The 24,688-nt window shown below is 36.3% G+C and overlaps 1 protein-coding gene across 3 annotated transcripts in view; it reads left to right on the forward strand.

Moving 5' to 3' along the window:
• Window positions 1-15,072, forward strand: part of LOC121370000 (crossover junction endonuclease MUS81-like) — a 47,940-nt gene extending 32,868 nt beyond the window's left edge. For all 3 annotated transcript variants that reach the window (XM_041495084.1, XM_041495085.1, XM_041495086.1), the window contains 7 exons: window positions 4,167-4,279; window positions 4,629-4,745; window positions 5,703-5,798; window positions 6,692-6,817; window positions 7,334-7,437; window positions 8,370-8,453; window positions 13,823-15,072. In XM_041495084.1, coding sequence (XP_041351018.1) covers window positions 4,167-4,279; window positions 4,629-4,745; window positions 5,703-5,798; window positions 6,692-6,817; window positions 7,334-7,437; window positions 8,370-8,453; window positions 13,823-13,889 — 707 coding nt within the window. In that variant the 3' untranslated portion in view covers window positions 13,890-15,072. The remainder of the gene's footprint in view (window positions 1-4,166; window positions 4,280-4,628; window positions 4,746-5,702; window positions 5,799-6,691; window positions 6,818-7,333; window positions 7,438-8,369; window positions 8,454-13,822) is intronic.
• Window positions 15,073-24,688: the final 9,616 nt, after the last annotated feature.

Here is a 24,688-nt window from a genome sequence, read left to right on the forward strand (position 1 = left end):
GACGGAAACGGAGCCACTGTTGACGAGAAATAGCATCAGCTATACCATTATTTATTCCCTTGACATGTACTGCCTTAACTTGAATATTGTTAATCATAGTTTGTAAAACTAAAGGACGCAGTAAACTCATTACTCTTTTTGACTTGGAAGACTTTTTGTTAAGTACGGCCATAAGCGATTTATTATCTGTATGCAAAATATTTTTTTTATTTTTTAACTTTGAGGCCCATGTATGAAAAGCCAATATGATTGGAACCAACTCTAAAAATGTAATATCCTTAATCAGTTCTGTATTTACCCACTTACTAGGCCAGGTAAAGAATGTCCAGTCTGGTTCCAGATACGCTGCACATCCTAAATGTGCACCGCCAGCACTGTCTGTGAACAGCTGTATTTCTTTATCAGTGAACCAGTGAGCATCGGGAATATAGCAATAGCCATTAGAAAATTGTAGGAAAAGCAACCACACATGCATATTCTCTTTCATTGGTTATGTAACCCTGATGTGGTGATTTGGTTTTGACACGTGACACATGCAATCATAAAACCACCTGGTAAAGGCACGTGCTGCTGGTATTGCCTTTGTACAAAAGTTTAAAGTACCTGTAAGAGATTGCCAACTCTTTAAGAGTAATTTTTTTCTTTTCCAAGTGATAATTTAACATTACTTGCAATTTATTAAGTTTTATATCAGGAATTTTAATCTTCATTTCAATAGTATCGATTTCCAATCCCAAGAATGTTAGGATTTGAGTAGGACCTATAGTTTTGTCATGTGCAATTGGAACACCAAGTTCATAACAAATACAATCAAACATGTGCATAAGTGTTATACAATCATGTGTATTTTTTGGACCCGCAAATAAAAAATCATCCAAATAATGGATTACAGTTTCCTTCCCCGACCAAAATTTAAGTATCCATTCTAAACATGAAGAAAATTTCTCAAACAAGGCACAAGATATTGAACAACCCATTGGCAAACATTTATCAACAAATACATGTATGTGGTCAAGTAATTTGAATCCTAAAAGTTCAAATTCTGCTGGATGTATTGGACGTAGACGAAAAGCAGATTTAATATCCATCTTACCTATCAAAGCACCATGTCCTAAAGCTTTTACTGTTTCAATTGCTTTATCAAATGTACAATAATTAACTGAACAATTGACTGGGTCAATGAAATCATTCAGGCTAGACCTTCGTGGATAAGATAGGTGATGAATTAGTCTCCAGCTGCCATCTTTCTTTGGTACCAAGCCTATTGGTGATAACCTTAAATTTGGCAATGGGCGACAAACAAATGGCCCAGCGATTCTACCTAACTGTACTTCATTTAAAACTTTTTGAAAAGCGAAAACTTCGTTATCCTGGACAGATAATAAATTATTACAACTAGTTGCCATTCTTAATCCATCGTAATGTAAATAAAACCCATTAGTAAAACCCTCCACTAATTCTTTAACAACTACACGATTTGGGTGACTTTCAAGTAAAAGATTTAGCGTGTTTGCATTAATTGGGGTAGAACCTCGGTGCTGTAGATCGAACTGGTCGTCTCCCGAAAAACCTGGAATGCATGCCTGTTGGACGGACTGATGTGCCTGGTGGACGCGAGAAGGTATTTTGTTGAGGTGACCGGAACTGAACAGTTGATTGTATAACACCACCTAACCTAAAATTTAAATTTCTACTGGACATGTTTCCCCGATAACAATTCAAAGACGGATGATTACTTGAGCATTTCAAGCATGTGTGCATGTAATAACAAGCTGGTTTTGAACAAGTGCCGATGTTGTTAAAATCATAACATTTCAAATGCTGGCCTGTTGCAGAAATTGCTGTTGTTGTTGTCTTTGTTGAATCATACATATATAAAAGCCATAATTCTTGATCTACTATCCCCCATGAAGCTGTTGGATGTTTGGCTTTTTTAAGCCGAAATTGCTGATCATACAATTTCCAATTCAAACCTCGCTCAGCTCCTAACCTCATAGTATGCATGTATTTCAAAAGGCCAGAAATACTAGAAGGGTGTACAGAAGTGTACAGGCTAATGAAGACAATAAATGCATTGGTCCATTGATCAATATCAGTTATTCTGGTGATGGATGTTTTGTTTTGTATCACCAAACGACCATCCCGTAAGGAAAAATGTTTTTCATTATCTTCAAAGGGCATGGACTTGGCTAAAAGTAAACTTAAATCTATGAATTCACCATTAATTATCTTTTGTCTTATTGTATGGGAGACATTGATTCCCAAACCATCGGTAATACTTGCAACCTGTTGTACCTCAACATTATCATTTATAACATTATCATTTATACTATCAATCTGGCTTGCAAAATTAAATATACCTGTAGCAGGAGCCAGTGACAAAGATTCAACAATTTGCGGCAGTAATTGTTGGGCAACTTGTGCCAGCTGCTCTTCGGTCAGCTCTAAACTTGGCTGTTGAGATGTCCCTGGCTCGGCCGTGGCAGTCGTTTGTGCTGGTGGCTCTGGCGCTCGTGTACGATGTTCCTTGGATAAACTTTTCCCCTTTTTTCCTTTAATTCCTTTTGGCATTTTTAGAAAACTTTGAACAATGTGGCAAATTGACCCTTATTTGTGCATATCAATAAAACTTTAAACACTGTTATAATTATAACAATGTTAAACTTTACAGTAGAATTAAAAGAAATAGATCCACATTGTAACACTGTTCTTCATTTAAAGAAATATTATTTGTCTTCACTATCCACACTTGGAAAACTTAAAACAATGTTCTTCTTTTGAAAACTAACAATGTTTTTCTTGTCTCCAAAAAGAATGTCATTCAATGTTTAAAATATATACAAAGTTCTTAAACATTGCTAAATTGTTCTTCTTTCTTAACAAATATATAATAAATGTTTATAATAAATATATCAAACTTTGTTATATTACAGCAATCAACTAGCCGGCAAGGCTTGCAACGTTTAATTTTTTTAAATTATAAATCTAAACTACGTCCCGCCGTTACATGACGTCACTTATAACAATGCTGTTTAGCACTACTAAACCCAATACATTTAATTGTTACAAGAACCATTACAAATATAAATTCTAATAATTAATTTTGTAAAACAATATGACTTTGTTACTTTGATAACTTGATTTAATAGAAAGATTTAATCTTATTATATATCGTTGAATATGCATACCAGTCCAAAAGCCTTGCGCGAGCATTCCTTTACTTTAAAATAAAGTTAGGCCAGTGAATTTTTAATTGTGACTAGTAAATGTTAAAAATCACTGATCCCATGGCTAGTGGATTTATAAAAATTCTAGAAGCTCTGTCATGGGATTGATTTTTCCTGGTGAACTGGGTTACTGTTCACATCAAGATTGGTCGTTTATTTTGTGTAAGCAACTTAAACTTAATAATACGTTAATGTTGGATAATAAGATGACCATAGCATACAAGTTGCATAGCATACAGGCTGATTTTTGCCTGAATTAAACAAAAGTGCCTGATCTTTTCCATTATTTTTTCTTGAATTTGAAGCCACCACCCACCACCCTTAATCCCACATCTCATATAATGATGGATATGATACTTTCAGATTGTCTTCTTGTTTTTTTACTTACTTGTGTGTTTTGTTTTATGACATTGGCACAAACTTCTACCAGTTCTTTTGAGAAACTAAAGAAAGGGCCTTCATGTTAAATTAATGCCTCAAAGAAAAGACATGGGTTTTGTTTTACAATGCTAAAAAAATGTGGTTTGTGTTAGGGTAAATATGTATGCCTCAAAGTAAACATTTTGTTTTAAAGGCATATTGTCACAGACCACTGACCTATTTAGTGACCTAACAAAGTATTACCTGAACAAAAATAATTCGATTTGTCTCTAAATGTACTTTATTCAACCATCTTCATAACCACAATACTCCATTTATTAATGATGTTTTGTAAAAATATTTGAATTATGGCAATGGTCCATAATTCAAAAACTAAAATTGCCGAGAGGGTTGGCATGGATTTCGCTCCATGTTGGTTCAGTTAAGGTGATCCAATAGCTAGATTTGGTTTCCAACAATTACTGTAATTTTTATTTATTATCCATTTTTAGAGAAATAAGGTCCTTAAATCCGTGACAGTATGCCTTTAAGATACTAAAGAAATGTGTTTTGTGTTAGGGCAGATACGTAAGCCTCAAGGGAGAGAACTGGTCCTGGACTATGTGATCGAGAGGAAGAGAATGGATGACCTTGTCAGCAGTACAATTGACGGCAGATTCCGGGAGCAGAAGGTAAATGACTTTCTCCTTATGACATATTTCATGTCTTTTTCCATCTCTCTATTTATCTGTCCGTCTGTCCATCCATCCACTCAACCAACCAACCAACGATCTTACCAACCATCCATCCTTCCATTGATCCATTCATCCATCCTTTCATCCATCCTTCCATCCATTCCTCCTCCCATCCATTTGTCTGTCCATCCATTCATCCATCCATCCATCCTTCACTCCATTCATCCATCATGTTTCAAAATTATTAAAAATAATATGTATTATGCAAAGTAGTAATAATTTGAGATATATTTTGGACTCAAAAGTAGTAAATTTCCTCAGTAAAGTTCTTTGTTTTATTCTTCAGTTTCGTCTCAAGCGATGTGGTGTACAGAATGCGATATATTTGATAGAAGAATACGGATCGATGCAACATTTCAGTATTTCTGAAGACAAACTGAAACAGGCTATCACAAACACACAGGTTTGTCAGATATTGTGTATTTTTGAAACCAGAAACAAGCTATCACAATCACACAGGTTTGTCAGATATTGTGTATTTTTGAAACCAGAAACAAGCTATCACAAACACACAGGTTTGTCAGATATTGTGTATTTTTGAAACCAGAAACAAGCTATCACAAACACACAGGTTTGTCAGATATTGTGTATTTTTGAAACCAGAAACAAGCTATCACAAACACAGGTTTGTCAGATATTCAGTATTTTTAAGACAAACTGAACCAGGCCTGGTGCTTATAAAGCTTTTAGAGTCCAGACTCGAGACTCTAATAGTCTGAGACAGTATTGTCATGACAACGCCATACAAATTGTGTGCGTGTGACGTCATTAGAGATTGAGTCTGGACTCTAAAAGTTTTATAAGCACGGGCCCAGGCTATCACAATCACACAGGTTTTATTTGTATTGTGACTTTAAAACAATGTGAAGGGGGCGGGACGTAGCCCAGTAGTAGTAAAGCGCTTGCTTGATGCGCGGTCGGTTTGGGATCGATCCCTGTTGGTGGGCCCATTGAGCTATTTCTCGTTCCATATATCAGTGGTATGTCAAAGGCTGTGGTATGTGCTATCCTGTCTGTGGGATGGTGCATATAAAAGACCCCTTTCTACTAATGGAAAAAATGTAGCGGATTTCCTCTCTATGACTGTCAAAATGACAATATGTTTGACATCCAATAGCCGATGATCAATAAATCAATGTGCTCTAGTGGTGTCGTTAAACAAAACAAACTTTACTTTTTTTTAACAATATAAATAAATGTTAATATTTTTGGTTACTGTTTTCTATTTTGTCCAAGGGTGACTAATCAATCAAACAGGATTCAATTGTACGGAAATTTGTTTATCCAGTCAGTTTTAGGAAAAAACCATACTGTTTGGATAAACGGGGTTCCACTGTAATCAAATGTTTTTGTTTTTCAGGTTATTGACGGCTTCCAGATAAAGAAAACCCATGATGTTAAAGAAACAGTCACATACTTGACCGTTTTAACGAGATATCTTCAGAGTTATTACAGGGTATGTAGTATCTTTACATATGATGTACATTAGCAAATTCACATTCAAATAATGCAGTACTAAAACTCCACACCTTTGTAGGTAGCCAAATGGGTCAACGGTCAAGGTGCACCCAACTTATCATCCCACAGTTGAGGCTACCAGTCTTACCATTGGCGATACATGTGAGAGTGTTTGTTGTGATAAAATGTGGTTTCATCTCACCAGTAAATTCATGTAATATAATTTGCACTAGTCTCATTGTACCAACTACCATTGTGCTTCAAACATGTACAGGGTCAAACATGTACAGGGTCAAACATGTACAGGGTCAAACATGTACAGGGTCAAACATGTACAGGGTCCTACTAAAAATAGCATGACAATTCTTTTGTGGAACTAGGGTAGTCATAGATGCTACTCAATGTCTGAAACTAGCAGTATAACCCCCACATTTTTTGTATTTACTTTAAGGGTGAGGGGTGGTAGTATTTATATCCATGGTGTTTATGTCGATTGATACGCTGCAGGTAGGAATTTTAGCCACATATGTTACTATTGTCGTCTTTGGGATTTGATTTGGTGGTATACACGCTGTAGTGTACATTTTTATTTCATTTTGCTTGTATTTCAAATATGGAATAGAGGAATATCTTACCAACCAACTAAATATATGGTTGTGATCAACATAGATACGAATCTTCCAGATTTTTATGTTGCACATTTTTGGTTGGTGGGGGCCAACTTAATGATTTTACTTAACTTTTAGAATTACAATTAATATTCAGGATTTGTTTTGAAGGGGCATTCTTATTTATGGATCTACTAGTGTAGGTATTCAAAACAATATTGATTTCTTCAGTTTGATGGGGCAATTATATTCTATGATAAATTTTATGTATTTTTGTCTGCAGGGTAAAACATTACATGCTTGCAATCTAGAAGTATTACAAGATATGAGAAGAAACTGTCAGTTACAAGATGGTGAACAGATTCTGATTGAGTTTCAACATTTCAACCACGGATCTTTGAAGAGCAAGGTATTGAATCATTGTTCTGGGCCCAATTTCACAAAACACTGTAAGCCTAGTTTTACACATCTGTGTGGTCCTTAACCATATGTCTGATGCCATATAACCGTAAATAAAATGAGTTGAGTGCATCGTTAAATAAAACATTTCTTTCTTCTTTTTTTCCTAGTTTTACACATAAACATAAATCAACGACAAAACCACTATTCTTATTGCTATTATAGGACAACAAATCTAGTTAGAAATACACATATTTCATTTTCTTTTGTCCTTAAAATGCTCCATTTTACTTAATAGCTTATGATTAATAAATCGATGTTTTCTAGTTGTGTCATTAAACAAAACAAACTTCAACTTTTTACATAGTTTTTCGAAGAGCTCTTCCGACTATGCTAAATCCAGTCTTCCCCAAAAAACATACCTGATGTTTTCTTTATATGCAAGATACCCTCTATAGACGTGCTGAACTGTAGACAAAAAGTATGACCAAAATTCTAAGCATTGCTTGTTTAACTAAACTTTCAGAATTTGACAGTGCATGAGATGTTTGGAAAGCAGTTAATACAGCTCCATGGGATGTCTGCAGATAAGGCCAAGGCCATAGTAGACCAGTACCCAACAGTTATGCAGTAAGTGGATTTTTAAACACATTGATTTCATAGGCATATATATTATATTAAATTTCAAAGCATACCAAGTAGTAGCTAATAATTAAGATAGATACAGCTGCATTGCATTAAATTTAATTTCAGCATTATAATTTGAGGTGCAGTTGTTCCTCTGGTTGGTAGTGATATGTGAAAGTAGTTATGCAAACACTTTTATCTATTCCCAATTTTAAAGATGCAGATCCTATTTTCAGCCTCTGAAAATGGACACCAAGTTTTGTTAATCTACAAACCATTAACACATCTGGATAAAGTTACAATAAAGTGAAACCGCGTTTTTGTTATTTTGAAATAAGGAAATACCTTCTAAAAATAGACTGGAACTCATCTTCATAACTGTTTACTTCTCAAAGGTACATACCTTTTTAGAATTATGAAAAATGTATTTTGTGGTATTAGAAACATCAGGATGACCAGAAATGATCGGATGTTCACAAATGGATAATCTAAACAATAAAATGTAAAGAATGTCCAATTTCAATTTTCAAAAGGTACTTGTATCTTACTGTTATCTTAGTGTTGCTGTTGTATTTTTTTTGTAATTGAGGAAATGGTGGATTTTGTAATGTAATAATGGGTAATGGACTTTTAGTTGTTTTGTTGAAGTTTGGTTGTTTAGTGTGACAAGTGAAAATTATTTCACTCGGGACATAAATTTTATTATATAACTGGTAACTCTTATTATTATCCTCTATGTCTGAAGCTGTATAACTGTAATTAAAATGTGTTGAGTGCATAATTAAATAAAAGAAACTAATGAGAATGATAGATTTTATAACTGTCATAATAGGTTACCAGGTTCATATTTTATGGTAACCTGTACATGAGTTAGCAGACATATTTATTTTGTTACCAAGTTTATAACTGTTACATACCTGTATTTTTCATTTCAGTTTATATGATGCCTATTCTTCCTGCCACACTGACAAGGAAAGAGAGTCTTTGCTGGCTAATATTAAAGTTGGAAAACTTGGGAGGTATGTTACCAGTCAGGTGTAACACAAATACAGTGAAACCCCTCTAAACCGGAACCTCTGTAAACCAGAATTTCCTCATTTCATGGTCCCTTTTTAAATATCAATATAGGACAGAATATTTCTATACCAGATACCCCTTAAGACCTGGGATCAATTTCACAAAACATTATAAGCCTGGTTTTACACGTAAACGTAAATCTATAACTACATTACAGTTCTTATTACTATTATGGTGCAACAAATATAGCTAGAAGTACATAATATGTCAGTTTTTTTTGTCCTTAAAATGCTCCATTTTCTGTAATAATACAATTTTCTTCGTGAATTGGATGCAAAACGTGTAAATGTATTCCCAGTGTAATTGGCAGCTGAAGACATAAACTTGCGATGTTTTGTGAAATTGTCCCTTGACTTTTTGCTAGGACTCATGGGTGTCTGGTTTAGATGTCTGTCACTGTAGTGTAAATCGTGAAATTAAGACAGTTGTTTGTAGGGTCATTACTCTAGGTGAACACTTTATGAATTCAGGTATAATTTCTTGTCCCATCCAGTGCCCCACGACAGGTGCATCAAAGGTTGCGGTATGTACTATCCTGTCTGTGGTAAAGCACATATAAAATATCCCTTGCTGCTTGCTGGATAGGAGTAGCGAGTTTCTTCTCTTTATCTCATGACAAATAGCTGTAGTTTAAAATGTGCTGAGGTGTCATTAAACAAACATTCCTTTCCTTTTTAATTATCTGTTGTCTAAATATTGTCCTTGAGTCTTGTAAGAAAACCAACATTCCTTTCCTTTCTTAATGGCAATGTGGGTTGAGTCCCCCTGTTGAACTCTCTTTAGCACTGACAGTAAAAGAACATTATCACATTGTGAAGGCCAAGTACATTTACTGTGTGACTTAAAGGCTGATGCACTTTCTGTAATTGCAACCTTTTGTGTTTTTATAATACACTGCTAGTGGTATTGATTAATCAATATACCTCTTTCTTGAATGCAGTATTACACATGTTAGCTTAGCGTAGTGTTGGTAAGTTTTCATTTTAATTTATTTTTGTGTTTAATTCCAATTAAGGTTCAAGCATGCCGTCCTGGGCACATATCTAATCTATCTGGATTTCTGTCTGGGCTTACAAGAGAAATGTTGATGTGGTGGCCTTTTTCATTTCATTTTTTATTTAGTTTTGAGTTTACAGTCAAACCTTTTAAGCAGCCACCAAAGCGATTAACCAGAAATGGCCTTTAAAACAGGTGATTGCTTAAAACAGATCAGATTATATTTTTTATTTCATTTCAATCTATTTTCATTTCAACCTATTAGGTTCAGGCATGCTATCCTGGGCACACACCTCAGCTATCTGGGCTGTCTGTCCAGGACAATGAGTTAGTGGTTAATTGTTAGTGATTAGTGATAGAAAAGAAGGTGTAGTGGCCTTACACCTACCCACTGAGTCATTAAAACTCGCTCTGGGTGGGAGCCCATACCGGGCTGCAAACTCTGTACCTACCAGCCTTATATCCGATGGATTAACCACAACGCCACCAAGGCCAGTAGATTATACTATATTAGATGATTTGGGATAAAAAGTGTGGCCTCTTAAGATAGGTAGCTTCTTTAAAACAGATCAGTTTACACTAGGAAAGGAAAGGATGCACTCAACATATTTTATTTACGGTTGTATGGTGTCAGACATATGGTTAAGGACCACACAGATATTGAGGGAGGAAACCCGCTGTCACCACTTCATGGGCTATTATACTTCATCAGATGATTTGGGATAAAAAGTGTGGCCTCTTAAGATAGGTAGCTTCTTTAAAACAGATCAGTTTATACTAGGAAAGGAAAGGATGCACTCAACATATTTTATTTACGGTTGTATGGTGTCGGACATATGGTTAAGGACCACACAGATATTGAGGGAGGAAACCCGCTGTCACCACTTCATGGGCTATTATACTTCATCAGATGATTTGGGATAAAAAGTGTGGCCTCTTAAGATAGGTAGCTTCTTTAAAACAGATCAGTTTATACTAGGAAAGGAAAGGATGCACTCAACATATTTTATTTACGGTTGTATGGTGTCGGACATATGGTTAAGGACCACACAGATATTGAGGGAGGAAACACGTCACCACTTCATGGGCTACTATACTTCATCAGATGATTTGGGAGAATAAAAATGTGGCTTCTTAAGACAGGTGGCCACTAGAGTAGGGCCTCGTTCCACGAAGCGATTTTAGCCCTCAGATTACCATAAGCGCATAGCTACCCTATGCACTTAAGTTGATTTTAGCCCTCAGATTACCATAACTTGCATAAGCGCATAGCTACCCTATGCACTTAAGTTGATTTTAGCCCTCAGATTACCATAAGCGCATAGCTACCCTATGCACTTACGTTGATCTTAGGGCTAAGATCGTTTCGTGGAACGGGGCCCAGGTTTTACAGTACTCTATATACATGTAGGGTTCAATCTGGGCACATATTTCTGCTATGTAACTGCCTGTCCAGGACAGTGGTTAGTGGTTCGAGGTAAGTCGGTGTTATGCCCTTATACCTCCCCATTAAACCACTGCAACGTACTCAAGACTGGATCTGCTGTTGGGATGTGAATCCAGTACCAGCACTTACCTCAGATGTGAAAGGGTGGGACGCAGCCCAGTAGTAAAGCACTCTAGGTAGATAGATCCCCGTTGGTGATAGATCAAATATATCTATTGTTTTTATATAGTGGTGTCATTAAAGGTAGTACTAAACCAAATAACTTCCGGCTGGGTCAAAGTTTGAGGTGCACCCAACTTTTGATAGAGAAGTGAATACCACAAGTCCTGTGATTGGTTATAAATGTGAGTGTGTTGGTTGTAAAAAATAATAGTTTCATCTGGGTAAAAAAAAAGGTGCAATTTTATTTCATCTAGTACCAATGTGTCAAGTAGCCTTGTGCTTGAAACATGTATGGGGTACCTGTAAAAAAAAGTACTCAAATTTTGTGCGAAACTAGGGTAGTCATAGACGCTACCCGTTATCTCAGAAACGAGCAGCTTGACCCCCATTTTTTTCTGATTCACTTTAAGTGTAAGGGGTGGTAGTATTTATATCCATGGTGTTTATGTCGCTTGATATGTTGCAGGTAGGAGTTTTAGCCACATATGTTACTATTGTCGTCTATGGGATTTGATTTGGTAGTATACACCCTATAGGGACATTCCTGAGTTTGCTGCATTGTAAGATGTTTCTGACTAATAAAATATTTCTACGATTAAACTTACATATTAAATATATTTTCTTGTTTAGAATATCAGTATACTCAATGTGTTTCTGGTCTACTTAATATGTGTAAGAAGATCAAACTAAAAAAAATATTTTAGAAAATAAAATGAAATTTAACCTAGTATAAATAGAACAATCAGAAACGTTTAATATACAGCCACTAATAATATATTTAATGTAATTATAATCGTTAAAAAGTCTCTGTTAGTCGATAACATCTTTAAAATTGCAGCAAACTCAGGAATGTCCCTTTAAACAATACAAACTTTTAATTAAGTTAACCTCAGATGTAATGGGTTGCAGGATTATTCATCCTCAGTGGTATTTTGCATCCCAACCAGTGAGTGATTTATGACTGGTACATCAAAGGCAGTCACTGTGGTATCTGCCGTTACTACAATGTACTGTCCTATCTATGAAAATGGCTTATAAAAGATACCTTGCTACGTTTTTCTGTAGTATAGTAGCCTATATGGCCAGGACTTTTAGACTCTACCACAGCTGAAGCTATAAACCGTGTGCCCAAAATAAGTATATTCAAAATAATCAAGCCCAAATTAAGTACAAACATGTTAAAGGGACATATCCTAGTTTCAGCCCATGACAATTAACACTAAGTTCAGATAATCTACAAACCTGTAACACATTTGGATAAAGTTACAATTTGAATGAAACATAAGTCTGTGACTTGGAAATGGTGAAATACCCTCTAAAAATAGATTAAAACTCGACTCCATAACTGTTACTTCTCAGACACACATACGTTTGTAAAAATATGAGAAATCCATTTTGTGATATTAAAAACACCAGGATGACCAAAAACACTACGAATGTATGGAAATGGGTAATCTAGGCAATAAAATTTAAGTAAATTATGATTTCAGTTATCCAAAACGGATCTAATAGTCAAAACTATGCTTTAGTGTTTAAAAACAAGGATACCCTGTATGTCCCTTTAACCTCAAAACTGTTATCCTCAAAATCAATGGAATGTAAAGCTGTTAGTAGATTAGCTGTTTACAGGGTTTTTGTCAGAGGGTAAAATGGGTATGGCACCATACCCAAACTTTTTGAAGATTGTTTTTTTTTTCTTAAGTTAACCTTTTGACAAAATTAATTACCCTTATCATTACTGTATGATTTTCTTAACCCTAGCACTAAACTTAACCCATGTCCTCTCTGGGGAGCATACCATACCTGTGGTTGCATTAAAAAAGAAAGAAATGTTTTATTTAACGACGCACTCAACACATTGTATTTACGGTTATATGGCATCAGACATACATGTTTGGTTAAGGATCACAATAATATTGAGAGAGGAAACCCGCTGTCACCACTTCATGGGCTACTCTTTTCGATTAGCAGCAAGGGATCTTTTATATACACCATCCCACAAACAGGGTAGTACATACCACGGAAATAGCTCAATGGGCCCACCGACGGGGATCGATCCCAGACCGACCGTGCATCGAGCAAGTGCTTTGTGGTTGGATTCAGTTCCACAGCGCCATACTACAAATGTAGCTGTTACTATTACTGCAGTAAAAAGACCATGGTTTGTTCAAAACAGACAAAACGCCTGTTATGCCCAAATTAGTGAGCTCTAAAGCCCAGATGGCAGCAGCAGGTTTCCTCTTTTACTCTAGTTAAGTGTCACAATATGTTTAAAGGGGGGCATTTAGCTGAGTAGGTTGAGGGCTCATTTGAGGTCCTTTTGTCGCAGGATCGAACCAACTCGGTGGATCCATTCATCTGATTGGGGTTTTTTCTCATTCCAAACAACTGGGAAAAGGCGGTGGTAAGTGCTTTCCTGTCTGTGGGGAAAGTGCATATAATAGATCCCTTGCTGCATTAAGAAAATGTGTCAGAATTACCAAATGTTTGACATACAATAGCTGATGTTTAATAAATCAGTGATTAATAAATCAATGTGCTCCAGTGGTGTTGTTAAACAAAACAAAATAATATGTTTAACTGTGTTAGCCCAGAATCACACGATGTGATGATATGTCTTTAAATGAATATTTTTATGCCTTTTTTTTAATCAGAATTTAATACAGCATGCTCCAGTATTAATAGGGAGTTTCCTTTTCCTTTCAGGAACATGGGTATTGGACAAAGCAGACAAATATGTCACCTGTATTGGACAAACTCAGCACTGACGTAATCAATGTGCTTAGAGATTTTGTACCAAAGAAAATGATCAACAGTATTCAGTGCTTCTTAATCTGTAGACTGGTCCGAGTCTTACAAAGAATCTCTATTGGTCTGTGTAGCATTAGATAAAACACAGATCTAGCAGTTATTAATAGACAGAAATGGCTGGAATCTAAATATTGGTTTACATCACTTCCGACCAGACAGTGAGCAGCATCAAAAACATTGAGAATCACTGGTCAAGAAACTAAGAATCCACTCCATGTGTCTGTTTGTTATTAAAAAAAAAATCTATTGTATTCATTGTTAATCTATTAAACTGTTATAGTATAATGGCAGAGTTGCATCAAGACAGTTGACTAAGTGAATAGTTCATTAAAAATATTGCATGAAATATATTATATATTTAATTTGTCCAAAAATGTGTGTAGTTATTAATCATTTCTCACATATTTTTTGCTGTTTTGGTAGGCCTATATATCATTGAATTAGAATTACATGGCCATAAATCAGAAGAATAACTTGGTTAATGTTTTAGCTTTTGGTAACTTTAAAATGTGTGTAAGAACTACTTATTGTTGTAAGATTAGCAGGAGAGGCACATATATTTCATCTGACTATGCCTTTAGTTGGAGAAATCTTATGTGACCTTGCATTTAAATATGTTTACTCAGGTTTGCAAGTTATTTACATGTCTGCCTTTCTTTTCAAATTGTTTTGTTCCAGAATTGATAGCACAATTTGATAGGAAGCTAAGAGAATCTTTAGTAGTGTAGGGGGGAGGACAGTTGTCCCCTTGAAAATTTCACCCTTTTTTTTTCACTCCAGAAAATAGCATACACATCTCAGGGTATAATTTGTATAGTGTTTCATTTGTTTATAAAAAGTAGCACCCCTCTTAGGATTTTGATCAGGTTAGGGCCCAGAAGAGTATCCCAAGGCTAGAATCACCAGGGATTTTATCCAGCACTTTTTACCATGGTAATGGGGGGGAAATTAAGGATAGTAAATCATAAATGGCATATTGTTTTCAGGCCACTGAATGATGCAGTATGCCACCGTTAAATTAATTTATTGGAACAGACAATTAAATTGGGGTTCGTAGCATTCTTTAAATTCTTTGAAAGTCTGAATTTGAAAAAATATATTTTTAGGTCTTTGAAAAAGTCTTTGAATTGTAATAAAAGTCTTTAAATTCTCGTATTGTGTTCATTCTTTTATTTTATTGTTCATTTTTCTCAATCAACATCAATACTCTGACCTTCTTTCTGCTGGCATAGCTACATCATAACACAATACTTTTACAGCTGCATGCACTTGATATTTTTCAGTTACAAGTTTAACCTGTCATGCATGTAAAAAAAGAAGCCCAATTTCTTGCTATAGACAGCAACATAAACAAACTAATTTGGTATTTTTATTGCATTCTATTGTCTTTAACCGTTGTGTTAAAGTCTTTGAAAATGGTAGGTAAAAGTCTGAATGGGTTTGGTCTTTAAGGCTATCAACCCTGTAAATATAGAAATTGTGAATTTTCAGTGCCACTTTCTTTTGGGAAAATGCCTGTTCTGACCCACAGAACGCCTGGATAAATCCCTGACCACATTCTGGATTGTATGTTTACTAGGGTCTCCACGAGTACCAGGGCATGGGCGTAGTCTAGCAAGAATCCATTCACTGACTTGACTGTCCAGATAGCTGAGGTGTGTGCCCAGGACAGCGTGTTTGAACCGTAATTGGATGTAAGCATGAAAATAAGATGAAAGGTTATACTGTTTAAACACCCCATACACATAGTTAAATCCCCATACTCGTAGTTGGAAGAGTGAAAATGGAAGACATGTCCAGTTACTATGATGATGCAGCGCTTCTGGACAAAAAAGACAGTTTGTGCTTATATGCAATTAAGGTTCAAGCACGCTGTCCTGGCCACAGGACAGTGGATTAGCTAGTTAGTTGGTTAGTGGTTAGTGAGAAGATGGCGTAGTGGCCTTACACCTACCCACTGAGCCCTTAAGAACTCGCTGTGGGTTGGAGCCGGTACCAGGCAATCTACCAGCCACCTCCCAAAAGACAGACGTCGGTCCCATAAGGCAGACACCTTAAAACAACACAGGACATGGTTGAGCACATTACTTTCTTTCTTTCAAATTATTTTCGTACTTGTATCCAATTAAGGTTCAAGCACGATATTATGGGCACACACCTCAGCTATCTGGGCTGTCTGTCCAGGACAGTGGGTTAGTTAGTTATTGAGAGAGAAGAGGGTGTAGTGGTCTTACACTTACCCACTGAGTAGTTAAAACTCGTTTTGGGTGGGAGCCCGTACCGGGCTGCGAACCCTGTAGCTATCAGCCTTATGCCCAATGGCTTAACCACGACACCACCAAGGCCGGAAGCACAGTACCTGCTAATTACCTGCCGTTTACCTTTGATAATACATGTGGTAAATAATGGAACAGTCTGGGCCCGTGCTTATAAAACTTAAAAGTCTAGACTAATAAAGTCCAGACTTTAACGTAATGCTATTTGAATGGCGTTGCCATGACGTTAAAGTCTGGGCTTTATTAAAGTCTAGGACTTTAAGATTTATAAGCACGGGACCTGATACAACTAAATACAGAACACAGAATATAATGTGAAATGAAATTTATTACGTTACATATATATCATTTTAGCATTTTAAAGTTTACCATTATCCGATATTTATAGTGTACGGATCCGAAACGATGGTTTCTCGGGCGTTAACAACAAAATAGTTTGTATTTTGTGTTAAGCAATAATTGATAAATGACTCCAATAAGTCTTTGTTTGATGTCGACAGAATTTTCGGGTTCGCTACTGATAGAATAATTAATCATGGAGATATTCACATTCCTATTGCGTTGCCTCTAATTGTCTATGCCCCCAACTTGTACACATGGCTATTATTGCGAGATCTCGCGTGAGTTCACGGTTAGCATCTACGAGTTTCTCCGTGACACGAACATGCGCAATGGAATGTGAAAGAGGTCTATTGACTCACTGTTGGAGGTAGGTTGTTGGGAATATTGGGGCAGTATCACTAAAACAGGCAGGGGTGTACAGGATACATTACATAACCCAATAAACAGTTTTGTCTATCAAATGGGATGTCTGTCTCTTCTAAGGGAACCGATGATTATAACTCAGAATCAGATGGCAATGCCCAATCCTTGAAGATGATGTGACAAAATTTAATATACAGATATGATTAGAACATTATTCCATATTACGGTATTATTAGAGAGCAATCTAAATGTATAATATTATATTGACCATCTGACTGGTTATTGCCAAAATTCTTATTCAACTACCTTATGCTGAGATACTCTTTGGATCGACGTAATGTGGTCCATATTGTTTTTGTAAATGACCAATGTTTTGAGTAATTTGTGTGTTTCAGTATGTTTTTCACTTTACCTGTTACAATACCGTGGCAATAAATATACATAGTAATGATATTAAGGTGATTTGAAAAGGATTTGGCGAACCAATCACAAAATTTCATCATTCTGGCGGCCATTTTGAATCTTCAGCAATATAGCAGCCATCTTGGATTCTAAAAATTATTTGATTGAATTTGCCATTCATTAATTAATTTAAATGGACAAAAACAATTCAAAAATTAAACATATTTGCTATATAAGTAAGTACGTTTTCATGCTAACCCTCCAAAAATAATTGGGGGGGGGGGGGGGGCAGGGGGAATCATGTTGGACACATTTTATCAAAAATCGGTTAGCACCATGGGATTCCTGGAAAATGTTCACTTGGAATCAACTTCAAACATACAGTGAAGACTATTTTCCTGAAGAACCCAAATCTGAGACCGATATTTTGGATTACGATCGAGTAAAATTCAGTCAATACCTATCATGTTCAAAACATCACACCTAGTTTAATTTTAATGCCATGATGATGATGACATTGGTATCAAATGAAAGCTACGATAGTGTAGAATATAAAGAACTAGCAAGCAGGTGACAGCCATTCGACGTGTTCTTGTGAAAAATAAAATATAGAAATTAAGATATTTCATGGACAGCCGCAATGGAATGTGGGGTGTGATCACTTAATGATGACTTGGTTATAGATTTTAAGTCGTTTGATATAATAGTACATGCCACTGACGCATGTGGATATTTTGGTGCGCAAAAGTTAAAGGGTATCGATTATGGCCTGACGTCAACGAAAATATGATATTTTCTAGGGCACCCTCACACACTGGTAACAAATGAGTAGTGGATCCCATTTCCCCCCACTGTTACCAGTTAGTCTCATGTTCATGACATATCAGGGCTTCTAAAAACATAATTCAGCAGTTGTGTAGTTGTGTGTATAGGCGGGGGGGGGGGGGGGGGGGGTACCCAAGGACCCTACACTCTAAGCTATGGAAAACCTTGCTTTATTTAGCTATAACGTTGAAGCTATTTTGATTACGTATCCGAGGTTAACAATAAATACTTCTGTGATGATGCATGTTCTTGTCATATATGTCAACAGATGTATTTGTACAGTCTTTTTCTCACACGTGTGCCTCGAAGTTGTTTAAAGCCGAAGAGAAAAAATGTCTTGTGAACCACCTGCGGATATCGATTAATCGAGGTACCCAGCAGTGTGTATAAATATACTTAGCGACTAAAGAAACGCGAGGTGCAAAATTATAATAAAATAGGTTTTAAGCGGTGATGTCTGAAACTAGAAGAATACGGAAATTTTGCGATTTTTGTTATCTCAGGTAAACACACAATTAAACGAGAGGATTTGAAAAGTATCAGTATTATTAATTAGGCCCAATGTCAAATAATGACCCTCTCTTATACCTGTATACACACCTGTCTGTACACACCTGTCGGAGATATTTCTGTGTGAGAATTTTCGTCTGACACAGTATGTGGCAGTTTGATTTTAAAATATACACTTGAGTACTCTACAGTGATGAGATGAAACAAATACAGCCAATGAAACCAATGACATGGACATCTAAAACCTATTGCCCAGTGACGTGTGTTTATTGTTGTGGAAGCGCGAATGCACCATTAATAAGTTTTAGTTAGTAACAAATTAAACAATAAAAATAAGTTTAACTTTGTAAAGAGCATCTCTCTGTCTCTGTCTGTCTCTCCCTCCCCCCATCTCTCTCTCTCTCTCTCTCTCTCTCTCTCTCTCTCTCTCTCTCTCTCTCTCTCTCTCTCTCTCTCTCTCTCTCTCTCTCTCTCTCTCTCTCTTATTAAGAATTAGAATACTAAGTCTACACGTTATCCTACGATCCCGTCGGTGGGCCCATTGGGCTACTTCTCGTTCCAGCCAGTACTCCACAACTGGTGTAACTAAGGCCGTGGTATGTACTATCCTGTCTGTGGGATGGTGCATATAAAAGATCACTTGCTGCTAATCAAAAAAAGTAGCCCATGAAGTGGCGACAGCGGGTTTCCTATCTCAAGTGGTCCGCCGCTATATTTATAACCGTAAATAAAATGTGTTGAGTGCGTCGTTAACTAAAACATTTCCTTACTTCCTTACCTACGATGCGTTGTTTGAAAACGTAACCAGCTCGCTTTCAGTCGATGATCAGATCCATCCATATACGTTTTGCAACAACTTGTAATAAAGATATATTATAAATACATGTGTATAACATGTGTATAACATTTGTGTAATAGTTTCAATACACTAGTGTACTCGTCCCGTAGGCCTATATATTTTTAATGCTCTTAACCATCGTATGAGAGCGACACGAAGCGATAGAAATGTGTGAGAAGGCTACACGTGAGGTACGATTTCTGAAAATTACTACATTTATAAGTAACACACATGAACCAGATTTTACACATTCATTTATAGCAATTTCCGCCATCAACCAAACCTAAAAGTATACTGATTCAGTTGGATATTTTTGATAAAGCTCATTAAACATGTTATCTAGTACCGTCAAAATGTTGCGTCTGTCAACTTCATGTGCAGTAAAAACAGTTTCTTATGACTTAGATTCATACTTATTATGTCATTTCTGTTTTCTACTATTAACCTAAAGGTGCATTTATTTTAATTTCATTTTCAATCAACGTCAAAATCGAATATATTTCAAAGGTGTACGGCGGCTTGAATGTAGAGTGTACGGCATATTGGTTACTCCGTATGGAAGGTGTACGGCTTCTTGAAAACAATATTTTTCTTAAATGCCATATTTAAAAAATATATATATATTAAACATTATATCGTGTATATAACAAACAAAAGTTATCAAGACATCAAAAAACAATATGTAAATGTAAAATATTATGTTATTTCGGAAAAGTTTGAGGTAATGGAAGTGATAAAAATGGAAAGTTCCTATAAGATATGGATTAAGTTAATTAAGTGATGTGATACTATGTCATTGAAAACTAATATTATGCAAACAATTATTTTTCTATTTTCAGGATGTTAAGGTATAGCTGCCCATATTGCCGAAGCATATGTTTCACTTTCACAGACATTATATCTCACATAACGACTGAACATGTAGAGACAAGTACCTAAAATTTACACGTCACGATGGAACGTCATCAAAACTGTGCAATTTTAAAATCATTCCCGAGTTGTGTAGAGAGCAAGAGAGAACAATTACCATTAAAACAGGCGAGAAAAAGATACATCTATCACGACCTAATAGCGCTCCAAAAGACAGTCCATGTTGAAAACTTATCAAAGTATCTGAGGATAGCAACGTAGATTTCAACACTACTACAGAACTTGAAGACGGTCAGTGTCATGACATTGTAGATTAAAGCTACATTTTTTATAAAGAGGTTGTTTCACTTCTTCCATCAGTGATAGATGAACAGAAACGCATAGGAAAAATATAATAATTTTTATCCTTTAACAGACTTGTCAGCAATGGAAAGTTTCTACTTGGAAACATAATTTTTTTATTGTTCTTAGATGTGGTGAGGTGGTTTGGTCTCGAATCGACCAGTTCCACTATGAGATACTCGCCAGAAATAAAACTTTTCTGGAGGACTGGATTAAGGTTGTTCCATGGCCGTTTCATGAAATGTATGAGTAGACCTAAATGTAGTGGCCAATCTATTAGCAGTGATGGTTTCACTTTTTTTGGACAATTCAAAAGTGAACTTGTTGTCCCAGACCGAAAAGTGTTACAGGAGGATTATTCAAGTTGTTTATTCAAGTTGCTTTTGTTCTTTGGTGTGTATCCACACGCTTGATCAGGATATCTTCTAACACTTTCGGGCTCAATGTCTATCTCAACTGAATATCCAGTGATGCATTGGATACATCCATGTTTTGAAATATTACATGAATAAATAGGTACAAAGAGTAAGTTAAAATCTGTTAATAGACATAGTATGCTAAATAGAGATCAGCAACACCGTACAGCTGTTTTGTTCATCCAAGACTTCAGAGGTAAAAATCCCGAAATAATCAGAAAGCACGCTACTACGGTTTATAGCTACATGGGCGTACATAGGATTTTGAAAAGGGGGGTTCCAAAATAGATTGCAGAGATATTGGGCATATATTTCTATGTTGAGTAAATATAATAATGTCAGATATCAATGTCAGATATATTAAATTATAAAAAAAGCGATTTCAGGGGGGGGGTGTTCGGTCGAACCCATCGACCCCCCCCCCCCCCCCTTGTGTACGCCCATGAGCTATGTAGATTTCACTTGTATGTAACTGGTTGAATTGAAATGTATTCGTTCCCGTGAAGTGTGTTTTAAGTTTACAAGTGGGGAGGGACACTGTCAGTGCGATGGCCCGGGAAATGGAAATTTGGGGGCCCAAAGGGCCTGAACCTGTTGCGGTCTCCGCCGTAACACTGATCCGCGGCCAAAGTTTTTATATCTTTCTTAGGTAGTTTGAGGCCGTGAAAATCATTCATGTCCCAAATGGCTGGATCCAACCAGAATTGAATTTGTATTATGTAAATACAAACTAATCACATAAACTATGGGATAAAACCACAATTTTATATTCTGTACACCCACTGCCTATGACTGGTGGGTGGGAGATGGGGTGACACTACTTTGTATCAATAAATGAGAACCTATACATTCTCTATGCGGTATTATAATCATGTTTTAGCGTCTGTCTTTGTCAGTATGCCGTACACATATATTTTAATAATATACAAGCCGCCGTACACCTTTGAAATATTTTTCTTTGCGATTTTGACGTTGATTGAAAATAACACTAAAACAAATGCACATTTAGGTTAATAGCAGAAAATAATCAAACAGAAATGACATAATAAGTATTAATCTAAGTAATTAGAAACTGGTTTTTATTGCACATGAAGTTTACAGACGGAACACTAGATGACATGTTTAATGAGATTTATAAAAAATATCCAACTGAATCAGTATACTTTTAGGTTTGGTTGATGGCGGAAATTGTTATAAATGAATGTATAAAATCTGGTTCATGTGTGTTACTTATAAATGTAATAATTTTCACGTGTAGCCTTCTCACACATTTCTATCGCTTCGCTTAGTGCCAATATCCGGCGTCGCTCCCATATGCCGTTAACTCCCCATGTTATTTTAAGTTAAATAGGCCTACGACCCTGCATAGTTCGCGAGCACACACACACAGACACACAGTGACACACGCACACAGAACGAGAGAGAGAGAGAGAGAGAGAGAGAGAGAGAGAGAGAGAGAGAGAGAGAGAGAGAGAGAGAGAGATTTTAGGAAGAATCAAACTGCAAAGATGACAAATTTAAAGAGCGTAGGCTGTGAGGAGGTCGAGTCCACACCCCAGGATCAAACAACGTTTTACTGTACAGTATTAGACTAATAATATGTTTCCCAGGAATATGTAGACACAAGGGTTCGCTAGGTTCACGTTCGACACCCCCCTCCCCCTCCAGGTCCAGACTACGCTACGCCCCTATTAAACCCTGTATCAATGTATGCAGGGTTGCTTCCTTCTTGGTACATTTGAATTAGTGTTCACATAGGCTTACAGTGGCGTAGGAAGGTGCAACGGAGTGGGGGTTGGGTGGGTGGGTGGGCACACACATACATATATAGTACATACATATACATACATGTATACATACATTACATATTACATACATTACATATATATATATATACATAATATATACCATTGCTGCTGCTACATGCCCCTTGCCCCCCCCCCCCCCCCCCCCCCCACTCCGCTTCCTACGCCAGTGACATACGTAAGCTGTAAATTTCCCCATCGATTACATTGGTCATTATATAGACCAAAATATGAGAATAATTATAATAAAATCCCACGAGTAGAAGCTGGGAGATTAGATTAGTATGATTAATCTCGATTGTCGCACGGCTTTCCATATATAGATCTACCAATGATAAGTGACGGCAGACGATAGTTTCACGTGCGCTACTGTTGCAGGGTTCCCGAAATGCAATGGTCACCAAGATGTCGTCTATATATAATATACAATATATTGCGATCAATAAAATACCTGCGGTAGAGTAGGTGCTTTGTGTTTATCAATAGTATTTTCACTGAAGTCGTTTGAAATGGCAGTAGTTCGCAAATGACGCTGAGAAAGTATGTCTGTGTTTGTTCAAGGTAGGCCTTTGTCAGTTTGTTGCTTATCATTTATTCAGTTCATCAAAATAATTAAAGGTTTCGCCGTCGGCTAATTATTATGTTGACACTTATCAGATTGCCTACTAGCTACTGGGGGCCGATATAGGCCAGTAGGAACCTGGGGCCACAGGCTTACCCCCAATCATTACCACTTGAAGACGAAATGGTATGTGTAATTTTTTTTTTTTTTTTTTTTTTTTTTTTTTTTTTTTTTGTTTTGTTTTTTATCTGGCTTGTTCTCTTCACTCTAGAGCTTGTGCCCCCACCCTCTACCCTCCCCACTTCAGATATTCCTAGGGGTCTGCAACAGATATTTATAGTGCGTCTCACAGGGAATGCCTTTTTTCATGCTATCAAATTTACTATAGTCTATATGTTATTTATTTGTGAACCGATTGATTTGTAAATTGCACACAAAAATAGTATTTTTTTGTTATTTCCAAGACACTTTTACTTTCCTTCATATGTCAAACCAAACTGAAATTATTTACAAAAAACATATTTATAGAATCATGGGACAGACTATAGTTCATGTCTAGCTCAATGAACTACATTTAATGATTTATGATTTATGCACACTTTAATTTGTTGTTTGCAAACTGTATAGCTTGTTATTCCTGTCGAAACCAAAAGAACATCATGTGTATGCCACATGATGGTTCAGAGTAGAAAAACACTAGAGCATGACTTGAATTGCTGCATGTGTGTGTAAGGTTTACGCAGGGTTCAATAACCACATAATAGTGTCACATGAATGAATCATGCTTCACTTAACAGGCCAAACTGTCAGATCAGCCTTTGGCAGTAAAATGCTGTGCCATATGCCTTTCCTATGATATTATTATTATTATTAATGGCTTAACTTGTGCTTTCAAGTCTTATTGATTATTCATGTTTAATACACTATTCAGACACATGTGCAGGGAACTGTGAAGGGTACTATGGGCAGTGATAGAAATAAGCAAAACTGTTCACTAGTCAACCGGACAAGTACATGTCAAAATACACTTGTCCGCCAATATTTCCACCTGTCGAAATAAATGGTTTGTTTCATTCAAAGAAAGAAATGTTTTATTTTATGATGCACTCAACACATTTTATTTACAGTTATATGGTATCAGGTTAAGGACCACACAGATATTGAGAGAGGAAACGCGCTGTTGCCACTTCATAGGCTACTGGTACTCTTT

This window comes from Gigantopelta aegis, chromosome 4 (genome assembly GCF_016097555.1).
Source record: "Gigantopelta aegis isolate Gae_Host chromosome 4, Gae_host_genome, whole genome shotgun sequence".
NCBI lineage: Eukaryota > Metazoa > Mollusca > Gastropoda > Neomphalida > Peltospiridae > Gigantopelta > Gigantopelta aegis.